This window comes from Mesocricetus auratus, unplaced genomic scaffold, assembly GCF_017639785.1.
Source record: "Mesocricetus auratus isolate SY011 unplaced genomic scaffold, BCM_Maur_2.0 Super-Scaffold_100707, whole genome shotgun sequence".
In the NCBI taxonomy this organism is placed as follows: domain Eukaryota; kingdom Metazoa; phylum Chordata; class Mammalia; order Rodentia; family Cricetidae; genus Mesocricetus; species Mesocricetus auratus.
In genome coordinates, this window is record NW_024429269.1 from 1717952 (window position 1) to 1735185 (window position 17234).

The 17234-nt window shown below is 46.3% G+C and overlaps 1 protein-coding gene and 1 pseudogene across 3 annotated transcripts in view; both read right to left on the reverse strand.

Moving 5' to 3' along the window:
• Positions 1 to 6105: 6105 nt before the first annotated feature.
• The window catches only part of Adra1a (adrenoceptor alpha 1A), a 91798-nt gene continuing 80669 nt past the window's right edge, over positions 6106 to 17234 (reverse strand). The window contains exons 3-4 of one of the 3 annotated variants that reach the window (XM_013117268.3): positions 11875 to 12257; positions 6106 to 7586 (exon numbers count right to left, since the gene is read on the reverse strand). In XM_013117268.3, the coding sequence (XP_012972722.1) occupies positions 7578 to 7586; positions 11875 to 12257 (392 nt within the window). In that variant the 3' untranslated portion in view covers positions 6106 to 7577. Of the gene's footprint in view, positions 12258 to 17234 lie in introns of all 3 variants that reach the window. The other 2 variants (XM_013117269.3, XM_005075238.4) reach the window with 2 other exon arrangements.
• Positions 16054 to 17119, reverse strand: LOC101834107 (annotated as a pseudogene).

Here is a 17234-nt window from a genome sequence, read left to right on the forward strand (position 1 = left end):
GTTACTCTTTTAGATCAAACACCTCATGTTTGGGGAAATGTATGATGAGAAAGAAATTTATATGTATAATTCTGTTTAGGCATCTCATTGGAATGGAGAAAGCTTTGAGAACAAATGCAGGCTACTGAATAACCAATGCTTTTCAATTTTCAGCCAGGCCAAACCTGGTGGCCCTATAGGGAAAGAGCCCCTACACTCACTGTGTCCAGTGAGTTTTCCATTGTCTTAAAAAGTGGGTAGGAAAACAGGTGTGGTTTGCTCGCAAGGCTAGGGGAATGGGGCTTGCTGAGCCAAAGGGGCAGTATGGTTAATGAAGCTGTTCCCCCTTGTGCCTGGAAAACTGAAGAAGGGGTAGTCCTAGCCCATACTCGGAATGCACCAGCCCCAGTGCCTTTGCATGGGTGTGTTCCTTCCTTCTGGGAGAAACTTCCTTTGTTCTCCACTGGCTTTTTCTTTCAGGATCCAAAGGAAGCTGGTATTTTTGAGAAGCCTAACTTTGTGGCTAGCAGCACTTCCTTCCAAGCTCCAACACAAGATCCTCCCCTCCACAGACCACACACGCATGCTCTGAGGGTGAAGACTGTGTCTTTGTCGATGTTAGTCTCATCTCTTAGGTCCCGGAAAGCCCCAACACCTGGATGAAGGAGCCCACACCTGGATGCAGGGTGGTTTCCTCGGGAAGAAGGTGGGATTTGTTTTGTAGGCTGGCTTTCCCTCTGCCTCCGTGGCTATGTCAGAGTTTGAGGGACTCTACAGGAATGCTCGTGTTAGGGTTTAACTGGTTTTTGTGTGCAGAGCAGGGGCTCAACTCTAGAGTTGTATTCATTGTGGGCAAGTGATTTGCCAATGAGCCACACATCCAGCCTTGGTGCTTAATTTGTAAGACTCCAGTGAGGAAACTGTCTAAGTTTGCTACATAGACATTGAACTGCTTTTGTTCCCATGTTGACAGCAGTGATATGGCAGATTTGTGTCCCTGTCAGATGAGTTTAGACAAGGGGTAAGTCTACATGTCAGGCAGGACTCAGTGTCTCCTAAAGTGATCCCAAAAGGACAGAAGATGATTTGGGGGAAAAGGACAGAAGTCCGGACAAGGATCTGGTTTCCTGTAATAGGTGTATGTTTTGATAAAAAGCAGGGTATGATGTCTTAATGTCTAAAGAGGAGCTTTGATTGCTTTGCATTTATTTGTTTATTTTGTGTGTATACAATAGCACACGTGTGGAGGGCAGAGGACAACTTTCTGTAATTGGTTCTTTTCTACACCATATGGATCCCAGGACTGACCCCAAATCATCAGGCTTTGTGGCAAGTGTTTAGCCATTTTGACGGCCCTCATATTCTGCTTTTAGAATACTGGGCACCAATGTAAGAAAATTCCATCTTTTTGTAGAATAGTGGTTCTTACTCCAAACCCCAAGTATCTATTTTATTTTTTAGCGAGCCAGACCTTAGCAGAGAGGGTTCCTAGAACTGAGACACATGTTCCCTGTCAGTGGGACAGCCCCTTGCTGCCCTCCCGTTCTCTGAAGGATCATGCTCCAGCCTTCCCTCCCCCCGGCACTCAGAGAACTGCCATTTGGGCCAAGGCTCTACCCTTGGCTCTTGCCATAGCCTTACAGCTGCTCCCTAAAAATCCAGAACTGAAATAGCCATGAACTGTGTTTATCCGAAGCACAGTTGGGCCAAGAACCTAAGCTCGGAAACTGACTTTTCCCCTTGGCTTAGAGCAAATTTGAGATTTTGAGTCATGAGAGACTGGCTGTTGGCAGGGAGATGGTGGCCAACTTCTGCCAGAGACAGCCTCTGAGTGTGCTTATATTCCCATCCAGTTGAGCCCAGCTGCACTTGGGGTGTGTCCCTTCCCATCAAGTCACCTGCCCAGAGGTTCCCAGAGGTCCTTTCAAGGGCCAGTGGTAATATCTGAGGACAACAGGTTGTGACCTACAGCTCACATGACAGGCACTCAATTCCGCTCAAACTCAGACTGCCCCTGTCAGTGATTGGGAATGGCTGTTCATCTTGTAAACATTTACTTCTGACAGTTGCCAGGCACTGCTTACCCTGGTTCCTTAGACAAATTTAAACCGAAACATTGTGTCGAATCCCATCCCTCGTTTCGCAGTCAGAAGGACTTTCCTTTCTCATGGCGTCAGTTTTATAAACACACATGGACCTTGCATGTAGTGACTTGCGCAGGACAGCAGAGATAATGTAAAATGCTTCCCAGCCCCATGCTGGCAGCTGGAAAAGTGCAAAGTACCATTCTTGCCTAGACCATCCTGAGCCCCGTGGAAACCTTCAAAGCAGTTCAGGGAGTGTGACTTAAAAAACAGCAAAGTGGAACCTCCAGGTAATGGTGTCTCCAATCTAAAGGAAATAGCCCGGTTGGGGGGAGGGGTGCAGATAACTGAGAGTTTCGGAATGGCAGCAACTACCATGCACCAGCTAGTTTCTGATTTCCTTGAGAATTATACAGAAACGAGTGTCACCTGTGGATGCTGGTGACTTCTGCAAGTAAGCCTGAGGTAGGATAAAGGGTAAAGGAAAAACTTACTCTCCAATTGTTGTATGTAGAGTGTTCGGGGCTTGTAGATGCCTTACAAGTCCTTCGTGGTACTCCCCTGTAGGGAACAGCTGGGAGGGGAAATGAAGGCAGCAAGTACGCTGGCACGGCGTGGAGGCTCACTATGAATTGGTTCTATCATCTCATGAGGCATCCTCCTAGCTCATATTGCAGTACTTTTACTTGAAAGATCTTTCACCAGGAGTGGCCATCATGGCCTTTGGTCAGGTTATTTCAGTAGATGGGACCTGTGGTGATCACAGTGTTTCCAAGAGGCCCTAGTGACCCACTTCTTAGGACTAAGTCTGTCCCTGGTCTTTAATCCCATCTTCTGTCTCACTCTGTGTAGTCAAGGGTCTGTCCCACTCAGTGGTGGGGCTCTGCTTTTCTGGATGCTGATGTTTCAGGGGAGCTCAAATGCCCACCTGATCCAGGACACATGCTAACTTGGGATGCTCCACAGTTGGGGCATAATAAAGTTATTAAATATCTAGAAACTCCAGATCTCCAACTATTACGCTGGTCTTTCATGTTCTTGTTGATTTGCCTTCCCAGCTATCCCTTCTCCTCTTCCTCCTTGCCTACCTGGGGGTTGAGGGCTTTCATCCTTCAAGGGTAGAGTGTGGCTGTATGTGTACTGAGTGACACAACTGTCCTTGCTTCTCACAACTTCCATCTGGTTGAGAAGTCAGAACGCATGTAAGGTCAGTGTATACAAGATGCCTTTCAAACTACTTTCAAGTATTAAGATTTTAAGAAGCATCTGGGAGATCTCAAGCAAGTGCATAATTTGCTGCTAAATACATTTTACAGACAATTGGCATAAAACTTGGGAAAGAATAAACTTTCCTGTCTAGGTAAAGGATTATGGATATTTTTTTGGTATGAAGAAAGAGAGAGTATATGGGACCATACCAGTTGAAGTGAATGCCTCCTAAATTCCCATTCCCAATTCTCTTGTTTCTTCACAATGTGACTGTATTTGGAAATAGTCTTTAAAGAGGTAATCAAGATGCAATGAGCTCATGGGAACAGATCATCCAATGTGACGAGTGTTCTTGTAAGTAGAAGACCACATGGAAATTCAGGGGGAAGTCAACATCGGCTGAGGAAGACATAGCCAGCTAACACCTTGATTTTGGATTTCTAGCATCCAGAACCATAAGGACAGCAGTGAATGTTGTTGAAGCCGCACAGATCTACATTACTGGGCAAAAGTACACCTGAGAAATGAACATGGGGATACAAATGCTGAAGCTGCCAACAAGAACTAGAACAAGAACAATCATGTGTGAAAAGACTCTTCAGGGCAGATGTTTCCCTAGTTCAAGGGTAGAGTAAATGAGAAGGGTAACCCTAAGTTCCAGAAGCACACAGGAACAGAGTCTTGGAAGAAACAGTATCCCTATAGACAGTCCAGCTGAGGGTACGCCTTCTGATGGATCAGCCATTGCTCAATGGGAAGGGAGAAGTGAGTTTACTTTATGGATTCATCCTGGCCTTGAAGGCCCCAGTGAACTCCTAAGAGGGAAAGTTCGTAAGAAAGAGAGACCAAAAGCAAAAGACAGAAGGTGATGCTGCAGACTAAAAGCTGATGTTGAGAGCATGGGACAGATGTCCAGATTGTGAGAAGTGGATTAGGAGTACTCCAGAAACCATTCCAAGCCTAAGCTCCCCTGAAGTGCGACCGCACAGTGTGCTTGTGTCCTTTGTGTGTGGGATGGATCGCCCAAGAACTCCAAGGGGAGGATCAAGGTCCGGGAAGGACCAGGGGCCCTGAGGATGCTGTCCCCTTGCTGGCTTCATTTCCTGGTCCAGACTCAGGGTCAAATGTATCTTTTTCCCTCACAGCATGGGGCACATATTCTACAGACAAGAGCTAATGAAACACCTTTCATTGTCTGCAAAGCTGGCAGGAGTGGAACGCTGACTTAAGGGGTAGGATGGAATCAGCAAAGGATGGAAAGAGCAAAACGTGTAGACACAGCAAGGGGTGGAAGAAAGGGCCGGAAGGGAAACTGCCATCCCGCAACCAACCAAGCCTTCCTTTCCACGCTCAGGTTGGTTGTGGTGCTTTTACTGAATGGTGCCGATAGTTCTGGATCTTTCCAGACTGCATCTGCCTTCACTGTCCTACTCAAAGCCCAGCTGTGGAGTCTCCTTCCTCAATACTCAGATGCCACACTAGGCCATGCGATCCGAGCCTTATTTGCATCTGGAAACCCTCTGCTCCTCACGTCCCCTCAGGACTAGAGGGGAAAGGAAGGGAGTCCTCTGTTGAAATGCTACACAAAACAACAACAAAAATGAAATGCTAGCTCAGGGCCTCATGGTTTTTGCGTTTCTCAGGAGTGCTAAGTAAATTTTCTTATAGTGGAGCCGTCTCTCTTCCATTAGTGATTTTAATTTAACAGAAAAAGGAGAAATAGGAAGGGAGGCACAGAAGGAAGGGGACACGAGAGAAAGTCCTATTCCCATTTCTTATGAAAGATGTGTTTGTGTCCTGTCACTCCCCCAATTGAGTTCCAAGGAGGGTCCAAACTCCCTAACACAGGGCATGGTGGTCAGAGGACCTCTTCAAGAAGGCCCAAAAGGCTCCTGGGGATCTCCACTCTGAAGAGTTCTGAGGACCTGGGAGAAATTTCAGGGCAGCCTTGGTCATGTGACTTCTTTGAGTTGGACAGACATCATGGGGGCAATTGCCTTCTAAGCCTGGAAGACCCCTGGACTCACTGTGTGTTGGGGAAGTCCTCTTATTTGTCAATAAAGTACTGTTGAGCCAATAGGAATCTAGATAGGTGGGACTAGGAGTCCAGGAGGATTCTGGGAAGGAGAAACACAGAAATTCAAGATGTAACTGCCATGGGGTAGGAAGCCCAGAACGTCTCCAGTAAGAGAAATACATAGATTAACAATTATGGGGTAAATACTTAAGTTGGAGCTAGCCAGTAAGAAACAAGCAAGGCCAACAGCTTCATAATTAATACAGCGTCTTGTGTGTTTATTTGGGGACTACAATGCGGCAGAGCCCAGGCGGCTGGCGGGGGATAAACCAAAGCAGCTAGCAAAAAAAAGCTCCTCTTTACAACTGTGGCTTCTGTTGACTTGCCTACCCCACAGGGCACAATGCGGGGAGTGGCAAGTGTTTCTCTGTTCCTACCACTTGCCTGGAAATCATGAAGATGTGAACTGGCCGCTTCATGTAACAGCTCACACTGACTGGGAACGTTGATTTAGTCCAGGGGAGATACACCAATGGCCTATTTTTTATAATCACGCTGATCATCTACAGCTACAGTTTAGTAGCATTGGCTCTATACCACAAGCTAGTGGTAGTGTGGAGCATGGAGGGAAAATTGTGGCCCATGGGCTAAACCTGGTCCACACCTTGATGTCTTTTGAGTTGCAAATGGTTCTACATTTTTAAAGGTCTGTCTATAGCCTCCCACCAAAGAGCTAAAACAGAGAACGCATAGTCCATCATGCCTGAAATGCTTACCATCCAGCCATTTACAGAAAAAGTTTACCAACTCTTGGTATACATTAAACAGATGTTTATTTATTTACTTTTGGCTCCTCTGGGGACACCTCCCCGTTTATAACAATGCTTCTTGGAAAAACACATGCTTGACTTCTGAGCACAGCAACTCAGACCCCTGCCAACTGGTCCACTGGGGACTGTCTGCACCTCCCTTTGGTTTCATGCTAGGGTGATGCAGTGGAGAGAAGCCATCTGGAACTGCTGATCAGAGGCTCCTTTTGGGACTTTAGGGTAACAGTCACAGCCTTCTGCCCCTGGCTACATCCCTTGATCTATAGCATCTCTTCTATGGAGAAAGAACAGAATGACACCTGCCTATCTGTTAGCCAAGGAAACAAGAATGGGTGACCATGTCCGACAAGTTCTTCCCGGTTGTTGGCCGGGATAGGAGGAGAGAAGATGATGTGGACAGAGCTAGAGTTATGAAGAAGGGACTATGAAAGTCAGAGTCAAAATACATGGCAGACGCTGGGGGCATGGAAGCATTGTGGAAAGGTTGGATATGAGGGTATTAAAAGACGTCTTGAGCTCACGACTTCCGTTTCTTCACATACCAAATTAGATAAAAGCTCCTTCTCTTTCCTTCTCCCACACAGGAATGACCTGAGAAAGGTTTGATAAGTATGTGGTGATACACATGTCCATATATATGCATATGTGTATGCATATATATGAATTTAACATGGAAACATTAAATTCATGTTGGAATTTCTGTCTAAGCTGACTCTTTATGACATTCAAATACACTTATTTTATTCAGCCTGTTTCACAGGCCAGGATGTTCATCATATTTTCTTCTCTACATGCAATGCTAAATTGTGCTAAGGTTTTTTTCCCACCTAATTAAGTCTGCGTTTTTCATGGTTCAACAGTCATCAACCCCAACTTATAATACGACTGTACCAAGTATGCTACAGGGACAGCATGGCAACAGCTCCCAAGCCACATGAAAGAAAAGGTCATTATTTGGCCTTTTGGAAGAAGCCGCCAGTTTCATGACAGTTCTTTTCTTGTCAGTTGCGGCAAAGCATGACTAACCCTCCAAGCTTTGAGCCTCCGCTGTGTCAGTCTCCTCCCTCAATGCTCCCTGCCACCTCTACAGCCTTTGGAGCTTTATCAGTGGTAGTGTAAAGACGACATTCTCCTGCAGAGAGCAGGGAAGGCTCTTTATTGGCTCACTCACGTAACATATGGTCTGGAAAACGTGAGTGAGAGCCTGTCAATGGCACCTTTGGACAGGGGCCGGCTTCATATGCTGAAATCCTAACTGGCTTCCCAGCCCAGTCCCCACAGAAGCCATGTCCACTCATTCATCTTGCAGGGGACTTGGAGGGCCAGAGGCCACTGGTGCCATGGCTTTTGGAAGACGTGGCCTCAGCCCAGCTCCTCAGCATAGTTTGGAGGCCCAGAGCAGATGCAGTGTTCCAACTGGGCTCTTTCGGAGCTGTGTACGTACAGGTGGTTTCACGGTTAAAAGCCCTGGTAGTGTAAAAAAGAGACCAGAGTGACGAGTGAGCATTTCTGATGCCTGCACATCTGCTACCTTTCTCTTCTCTTGTCACCCTGGACTCGATTGCATTTCATCTGCTGCCTTCCACCTGTTCGCGTTTCCCTTTGCTGATGAACCAATCTCTTCCCTTAATTAAGTCAGCAAGCATTCATCGGAGAGGCAGCACCATACTTTGGCAAGAGGATGGGGACAGAGATGTCCCCAGAAGCAATTAGGAATGCTTGTTAGTGGTGATTAAGAAGTGGTGATTAACACATGAGCAATTACCTGCTCAAGAAAACGCTTCCTAAAAGACTTTCTCTCCCTGGCTTTCACCCCTAAAGAGTCTTCATGATGGTTCATACAGAAAAGGAAGCAAGTCAGAATGCACAGCTGCCTACCAAGGGCCTGTCTTCAAAAACTGCCACAGTCTCTGGATATTCAGAGACCACATTCCGAGTGGCATCTGAGAAAATCACGTGCCCAGTACATGCTCTACAATTCCTGGTGGGATGCCTCTGGCCACTTGCCTTTTTGCCAGCTTGTAAGATAAAGGTTGGAATTTAGGTGAGTGAGAACAAGTGTTTTATTTGTTTGTATATATTTTTGAAGAGGGGTATTCCTTAGTGTTCATGTTAACCATGATTGGCAACCCAGGACTTCCACACACCACCCAATATGTGTCCCATCTATCATTGGGCTTTTCCATTCTTGGTTGTGAGCCTAGCCTTTAACGGCTGAGCCATCTCTCCAGCTCTGGGCTTTTCCATTCTTAATCAACTCTCCGTGTTCTGTTATATGCTCATCTTGTCCTGGTTTAGTATAACCTGTCCTCTTTGTAAGGCTTTCGCCATATATGAGAGTACTATGTCCTGGAAGGGGGGGGTGCTTGTTAATAGTTGTAATTGTAGACACAGGTTTGGTGGTGTGTCTGCTAAGGTTAATTTGTAGAAAAACCCCAAGGGAACAAATTACATTAAAGTTTGGGAGTGAATTAGTCTCCTGAGACTATTCAATTAAACCCTCCTCTCCCTGTGTGTGAAGCAGAGGTACTACACAGAATGTGAACACCTAGGGGGATACTTAGGTTTGAGCCACAGTTCCTTCCTGACCATGGGTAAGTCCTTAGGCTTTCCCAGCCATCAGAGTTACATCTTAAGAATGGTAATGGAAGAGTTAATGGAGAATTAGAGCCACTGATCCCTGACAAGCATTGGAGCAAAGAGAAGCACCACAAGGCAGTGCTTATAACTCAGCTATCACTGTCCGTCTTGAACGGACCAATCCAAGTCAGCAATGAGATTCAGCAGCCTCAGTGCCTTGTAAAGTGTGCCGCATGCACAGTGATTCCATGCAGAAGCAGACTTGGATGAGACTATGACAAGGAAAGAGCTTTTCTTGCAGTAGTATAGCCTGGAACGTTTTATTTTATTTTATTTTAAATTTAATTTTATTTACTTTTCCGAGACAGAGTCTCATGTAGTCTAGGCTGGCTTAAACTTACTAAGTGTTCAAGGTTGACCCTGAACTCCTCCTTATCATGTTTGCACCTCCTGAATGCTAAGTTTACTGTCACAAGCCACCGCTCTCAGTTTTAGGGTGCAGCTGGAATGCGTATGTCAGGCAAGCACTCCACCAATTGAGCGACCTCTCTGATGCCCTGGAGAACGTTTTGTGTAATGAGATCCAAGGTCCCTCTTCATATACACGGTCAGAATCTCACACTAGTCTCATAGTACTCATAGTCGCCTACTGTAATGCCCCATTGATTTGGCGACATAGAGATAATCCCAAGTGATCTTGTTTTTTTTTTTTTTTTTTTTAGAACACACAAGAGAGGACATTTTAACTGGGGTTACTCTGGGTAAATTCCTCAAACTCCAAATAGAAGCAGTAAACATGTGAATATAAATATGACAATCATTTGTTTGGCTGTAGCCATTTTAGATAGTTTTTGGCACGCTTAAAGATACAGACTTTTTTTTGGTGGATGATTAAAAAGCCATTCTACGTTTAAGTTGTTTACACCACTTTTGCCGCCATGTTTTGGTGACATTATCAATTTCTTATAAAGTTGCTGTGTTTCTATTCAGTCCTCTTCTGTGGGAACGGAAAAAGCTGTTAGATATTTGCCTCTTAGAGGGAGGGATGCCAGTGGAATATACAGGCAATTGTTTGCGGATGACTCCACACAGGTACAATCGTCACAGTTTTTATCTGAGGACTTGAAGATTTTCTAGTTTGTTTTCTGATTAGAACTAGCATCAATGGTAGCTTTTAATCATTTGCATTTTTTTCACCAAGGGACTGAAAGATCGTCGGTAGCATGGCATGGTACCCTGCTGAGGAGAAGCTCCGATCTCTCTCTGTAAGGATGCTCTTCTCTGAGGGGATGACAGGAACAAGGATTCATGTTTAGAAGGAAGTTAATTGTAACGGTTAAGCTTAGGGACAAATGAGCCAGGCTTGCTCTCTCAAGTTCTCCCTAGATGCTTTAACACTCACATCTGGTAGAGCTGTTAGGAGTCATGCAGAGAGCCCAAGACAGCCTAAAATCCCAGCCAGCTTCTCAGTGGCAGCAGCCAAGTTCACAGTACAAGGCCAAGTAACTATCGAGCTGGCCAACAAGAAGACACGGCCCAGTAAAAGGTGGAGGAAGCAGGTCAGAGTCTAAGGTCAACCAAAACCCACAGCCGCATGCATGCATGCATTTTCTTCATTGCAATGTGGATACAGGTTTGCCTTTAGAAAGACTTAGACCAGTTTGATGTAGGGAGGGGAGGAAAGCTGCGAGGGCTGGGAGCCTCGCTGTCAAGGTTTCACAGTAACTTCAACCTGCTCTGAAGCTCTTGGGAGAAATTCGGTAAATAGGGGAAGAAGTTATGAAAAATGTTGCTAGTGGTGATTCTTATTAGGATTGGTGACAAAAACATTAAACCTTATTTTACAATTCTTATGGCTGAATGACAGGTGTGTTTTAATTTTTATGTGTGATTATCATAGTCACCATTCACAATAATGTGAATTATTAAGGATGCACGGATTTGGTATACATAAAGCAAGAAAAAAATATATCACATTCCCCAAGATTTTGCCAAAAGCAGGAGTCAATTTGGGCAGTTGTTTGGTAGTCAACTAAAGTGTTTGAGGGTAAGCATCAGTATGTTTGGAAACTCAGGAGGGATGTACCTGGACCCTAAGACTCATTCTACATGCCACAGGTGAACTTCATTCGCTACATAGCCACGAAGCCAGGGAGAGGTAATGGAATCCAGGATTCTGCCATCCCTGGATTTCCATTATGGAGTTCTGGAAAAGGCATGCGGTTCATCACATCAAAGAGGCTGCAGAACAAGAGGGGATCAGCCTGACATTAGCGCCCCTCCCATTTCAGCTTCTTGCTCTTTAAGGAGGTAAAAGAAGAAAACCTTCTTTCAGCCGGTCTTGCAGCTGCTGCCCCAGGCATACCTTCTTCCCTTGAGAAAAGCATGCTGTCCCTGGTTAGTCCTGCCATACTCCTTAGATCCAAGGGTGGAGAATGAACCCCAGTTTCAAATGGGGATAAGGAACCCATCAGAAAACAACCTCTGGGAAGGCCCCATCCAGGTTCACCCAAGCTGAGGATCTGGTGGCGTTTCCAAACTCCCTCTAAAAGCATGTTGGCCACTACCTTACTCGCCTTTCTGTCTAGGTCCCCTCTCCATAAATGTCAAATGTAGTTGCCAGTAGATTCAGCCTGAAAATAAAGTACCCTCCCTTCCATCAAGAAATAGCTCCAAACTTAGAGTGTGTGCTCAAAATATTCACAATGAAATCATCATCCTGTATTTATAGTCTTTTGGATTGTGTACGAAATTTTCTTTCCCATGGTATTTCTTGTTGAAAGGGTGAGTTGTGGAAAGTGGGATCAGAGAATGGCTGAGGGCGTGAGCTGAAGGGAAACGGGCCTTCATCATTCAGAACCACTTAGCCACCAGACACCCTGCTTCTTACCCTGGGCCCTACCGGCACGCTCCCTCTCCCCTTTCCCAGATGGGGACCTCTTTGAATGGTCCTGGCTTGGTCTTCAAGAAGAATTCACTGGCCTTCTGAGTGTGAGTCAGCAGTACCTAGTGCCTTCCCACTTCCTGTGACCTTTCCCATCCTCTAGACTTCCTCCCCATTTTCACCGAGAGAGATGGTGTGGATCTTAATGGTTGGAACTTGGTGATTTTCTTCAAGGCTGGGGTTCGAAGACCCCACACAGCAGCAGACCTGCAAAAAACTTTTACTTCTCACCCGGGCTGTGGTGCAGGCAGATTGGTCCTTCGGCCTCGTAATCCTGGCCGATCCCTGGGGCATGGAAGAGAAAAACTTCCACTCACAGACTCCGTCTGTCTTGGAGATCTTATAGAAAGTCTCTCCGGAGCCCACGGGGATACGCACCATGTCTCTGTGCTGTCCCTCCAGGGCCTGGCTGGGCGGATGCAGGGTGTAGCCCAGGGCGTGCTGAGATTGCCGTCTGCGGAGACACTGGATTCTCAGGACATTCTGAAAGGCTTTCTTGAACTCCTGGCTGGAGCATGGGTATATGATGGGGTTGATGCAGCTGTTTAGGTACCCAAGCCAAAATACTATTTTGAAAACGGTTTCCGAGGGCTTGAAATCAGGGAAGAAGGAACCTGGAAGAGAACACAAAGGGTTATACATATGATTGGCAAGCCAAGCGGCCAATCCGTTCGAACTACAAACCAACACCCATCTCTTTATATCTATAAAAAGTTTCCAAAGCTTCCAGATGCATGTGTGTCCCACATTTGCTGCTAACCCTTTTGTTATGATTTTCAAAGACCATTTCAGAAAGATAGGGTTGTACCAGCTCCCTCTCTCAGGGGTAGAGAATGATCTGTTGGCTTCCTCCAAGCCTTAGACAGTGCAGCATCCCGTTTTGGTAGAGTCTAGACAAACAGTTTTGCCTGAGTAATAAAATTAAGGTAGGAGTACATTCAAACCCACATTCACATTAAAATGTGATTACCCCCAGCCGGGTGTGGTGGTGCACGCCTTTAATCCCAGCACTCTGGAGGCAGAGGCCAGTGGATGTCTGTGAGTTCGAGGCTAGCCTGGTCTACAGCCAGGGCTGTTACACAGAGAGAAAAAATGTGATTACCCGAGCATATCCTCTGTGAGCATAAGATTCTAGATGGCCCAGTCCAGAGCTCCCTTTTTCCACCCCAGACATTTACCAGCTCCCTGAATAGGCATTGTATGATTTTATGTTGCCCCAAATGTTCCTCTTCATTCTTTTCTGGGGGTTTGTAAGAACAGCTTCACAGTCCTTTCTCTCTTTCTCCCTTCCCCTCCTCAGCTGCTCTTCAACCCCCACATCTGTAACGGTTATGTCCACTTAGGTAAGTGACTTTGGGGCAGTCTTGGGACACTTGTGGGCTTCAGTTTTTCCTTCTGAGCAAAGCGGGAGGTTGATTGAAACTTTTCCTCATGGTCCCACACAACCTGTTCACAACCTGTTTTCCTTTCCTTCAGCCTATGGTCTCAGTGTCACTATTTTAATTCATTGTTTGAGAAGTTCACATGTACATATAACGGGTTTTGATCAAATCCACCCATACATTGTCCCCTCCAACTCCTCCCATATCCTCACCTCTTTCCCCTCCCAAGTTCATGTACTCTTCCTATAACTCTCTGAGCCCACTCAGTGCTGCACGTGCCCTGGAGCAGGGGCAGCCCATCAGGAGATGCATTTCTGAAGGAAAGGATGCCCAGCCTCCTCCAGCAGCCGTCAGGTATCAGCCATCAGGTATCGAAAGGTCCTCAGCTGGGGGTGGGATTTCATGAGCCACCTCCCCCATCCATACTGGGAAGACTGTGGTCTTGATTTTCTCTCTTTCTCTTCTTCTCTGAGCTGCAGACCCATCAGAGTCAGCACACATGGCATGCATGCTGGATGCTCTTAGAGAGGGCTCCAGCCAACAGTATCCAGAGCTCAGCCGGAGACAAAACTCACATGCCATGGAAGTCAAAACAGACAGAATGGTGCAGTGGATGATGGGAACATTTATCACCGAAGCACAAATCTTGTCAAGTTTAACATGTCTCCAAGGAATCACAGACACACAGGGGTTGGCCTTGGAAAACCATACAGCTGAGAAAGATTTAGTCTTTAGGTTCCAAGTTTTCAGTGCTGTGTAATTATTAAAACAGAGTTTATAGTCACCAATTATCTGTCTTGAGTCAGGCAGTGTGCTTAACTTTTTGCATATAATGTAATCATTGTTAGTCACATTGGGAATTAAGTGACTTCTGGGCTGGGGTGATGGCTCAGTCAGTAAAACATTTGCCTTGCAAATATGAGGACCTGGCTTTGGTGCCTAGAACTCACATAAACAATACAGGTGTGGTGGGACAGGCTCAGTCCATCACAGGTGGATCCTTGAGGTTTTCTGGTCTACCAGCCTAGGCTACTTAGTGAGTTCTAGGCCAGGGAGAAAACTTATTTCCCACTTCTCCACATACAAAGAGGATAGTGCCTAATAAACAAGACCTTCTGACCTTCACACGCATGTACACACACATGCAAGCATATGCATATGTGTGTGCATCTACACACACATAAGTACCAGGACCTAAACACGTGCCCACATACTAAGTTACACACTTTTTTCCTTTTTTAAATTTAAATTAGAAACAAGCTTGCTTCATATGTCAATCCCAGCTCTCCCTTCCCTCCTCCCCTAAGTTACATACTTAATATCAGTGTTTCTATTTTGCCAAAAAAGAAACTATCATTGAATGAGGCTGAGTAACTCAACCAAGGACATTCAAGTAGTCTCTGGGCGGGCTAAGACTTGACTTAGGCAGTCTAATTTCGTGGGCTCTCAGAATTTCCTAGACTAATACACTTCTTGGGAAGAGAACACTACACACAAAGAGTGAGATGAGTTGTCAGGGGAGGCTGAATTAGAATCAAGCTTCTCAAACTTCGTTTGGGAGCAGAGAAAGTGGGCTATGCTAACAAGATGAATGACTTTGTGCAAATATGGTCAATTCTAGGGAAAATTTCATTTTGCATTCCAATGTCTATGTATTGTTCAATATTTCTCTCTCATGGTGACAGCGATGTGATTAAGGCAACCCATTTCACAAACCTCTGCCTTTTCCAGGGTTTAGTGACTGATGGCGAGCACAGATGAGCTGGGCATAGCAAAACCAACCTCATCTGGAGACTGCATTCTAAACAAGTCAGCTAGACAGGGGGAAGTATTTTCCTTATCTGGAGATTTTTTAGCTAACAGCAGCAACCATGCAGCCCATAAGCCCTCTGAACACGAAGCTATTAAAATGATTTGAGGGCCCCAGATCCTTCAAGGGTGCTATTTCTGCTTAAGTCCAGGTTTGCATTCATAATTCTCTCTCTTCCTTTTACTCCTCAACTTCTGAACCTCTGTATTCTCCCTGACCCCACTTCCTTAATTAACCTTGGGTCTAGTTGACACACAAGCTAAGTTCCTATGCTCTCTTTCTGGGGTCTCCATGCTGTAGCCACACTGTCAGCAGGAGATGCAGTTCTTGTTTCTACACACAGCACTCAAAGCATCCCATTTGTTTTTCCTGCAGCTGAGGTATGAGGCAAGAAAGGAGCTATTTGTTTTAATGAACATATTAAGACTTGGATGTCAGACTGTCTCCAGCCTCAATTCATTTCCTTCCTTCCTTCCTTCCTTTCCTTCTTTCTTTCTCTCTCTTTATTTACTTCTTTCTTTCTTTTTTACTGCAGCAGTTTTATTTTCCTTTATACAATGTTGCTGGGGCCTAATGTTCTCACTGAACAGTAGAAAACCAAAAATTGTCATTTCTTAAAGAATTGAGTACAAAAAGCCTTGCATAAATTAAAAGGGTGAATACATTTACAGGTGTCAGTGCAAATGTTCCCAACTCAAGGCAAGTAACAACCCATGGCGGTCAGGAGGGAAAACACCAGAACAGAAACTGGGTCTTAAGGCTTGAACTTTCCCACCCTGTTAGACCAGCAAGATGGAAGTGGTCACTGGTTCAGGAACCCTTGCCAGCCCCGAGAAATCGTGGAAGTCAGCTGTTGGTTAATACCCTGCACAGATCTCTGCACGGTGCTCACAGATCCACCAGGCTGGGGATTTCTCTTCCACAGCGTGCTCTCCCCAGCCACCAAGTGACTGAGCCACATGACTAAGGACTAAATCAAGATATGCAAAGGGTATTAAACATTCACCAAGGGAACAGTTAACTTGAATACAAGGTCAAAAATCAGCAACAAGTTCTACGATCCAGTGCTGGCATTGGGTACAAGCTTCAAGGACCAATTTCTTTTCAAAGGCTTATTCCAGTTTCACGAGGCTAGCATGAGGTGTGCACATTTGCCAGGTGAAAATCGATATTCAGAATCAGCTCATGCAGCAGATGCCTGACACTTGCTCAGTCCATCTAGAAGCATTTGCGGTACACGACAGAGAGGCCTGACTCGTCATACTGCTCCTCGCTGATTCACATCTGCTGGAAGGTGGACAGCGAGGCCAGAATGGAGCCGCCAATCCAGCCTGAGCAATGATCTTAATCTTCATTGTGCTGGGAGCCAGGGCTGTGATCTCCTTCTGCATCCTGTCAGCAATGCCTGGATACACGGTGGTACCACCAGACAGCACTGTGTTGGCATACAGGTCCTTGTGGATGTCCACATCACACTTCATGATGGAGTTGAAGGTGGTCTCATGGATGCCACAGGTCTCCAAGCCCAGGAAGGAGGGCTGGAAGAGCGCCTCTGGACACTGGAAGCGCTCATTGCCTATGGGGATCACCTGCCTATCAGACAGCTCGAAGCTCTTCTCCAAGGAGGAGGAGGACGCAGCAGTAGCCATTTCCTGCTCAAAATCCAGGACAACATAGCACAGCTCCTCCTTAATGTCACACATAATTTCCTGCTCAGCCGTGGTGGTGAAGCTGTAGCCCCTCTCAGTCAGGATCTTCATGAGGTAGTCTGTCAGGTCCCGGGCAGCCAGGTCCAGATGCAAGAAGGCGTGGGGAAGGGCGAGCCCTCGCAGATGGGCACTGTATGTGCGCCCGGATGCATACAGGGACCCCACCGCCTGAATGGCCACGTACATGGCTGGGGTGATGCAGGTTTCAAACATTATCTGCATCATCTTCTGTTACCTTTGGGGTCCAGGGGGGCCTCAGTCAGAAGCATCAGGTGCTCCTCAGGGGCCACACACAGTTCATTGTCGAAGGTGTGGCGCCTGATCTTCTCCATGTCATCCCAGTTGGTGACAATGCCATGCTCGATGGGATACTTCAGGGTCAGAATACTTCTCTTGCTCTGGGCCTCATCACCCATGTACGGGTCCTTCTGACCCATGCCCACCATGATGCCCTGGTGTCGGGGACGCCCGACGATGGAAGGGAACATGGCCCTGGGGGCGTCGTTGCCAGCAAAGCCAGCTTTGCACTTGACAGAGCCATTATCAATGACAAATGCGGCAATTTCTTCCTCCATTGCGATCGACGAAGGACTGGGCGGCGGAGCAGCGGGAAGATTCGCAGTGCAAACCGGCGGCCGAGAGTGAGCGAACATTTTCTTTTTAATCCAAGTCATCTCTGGATATTGACTG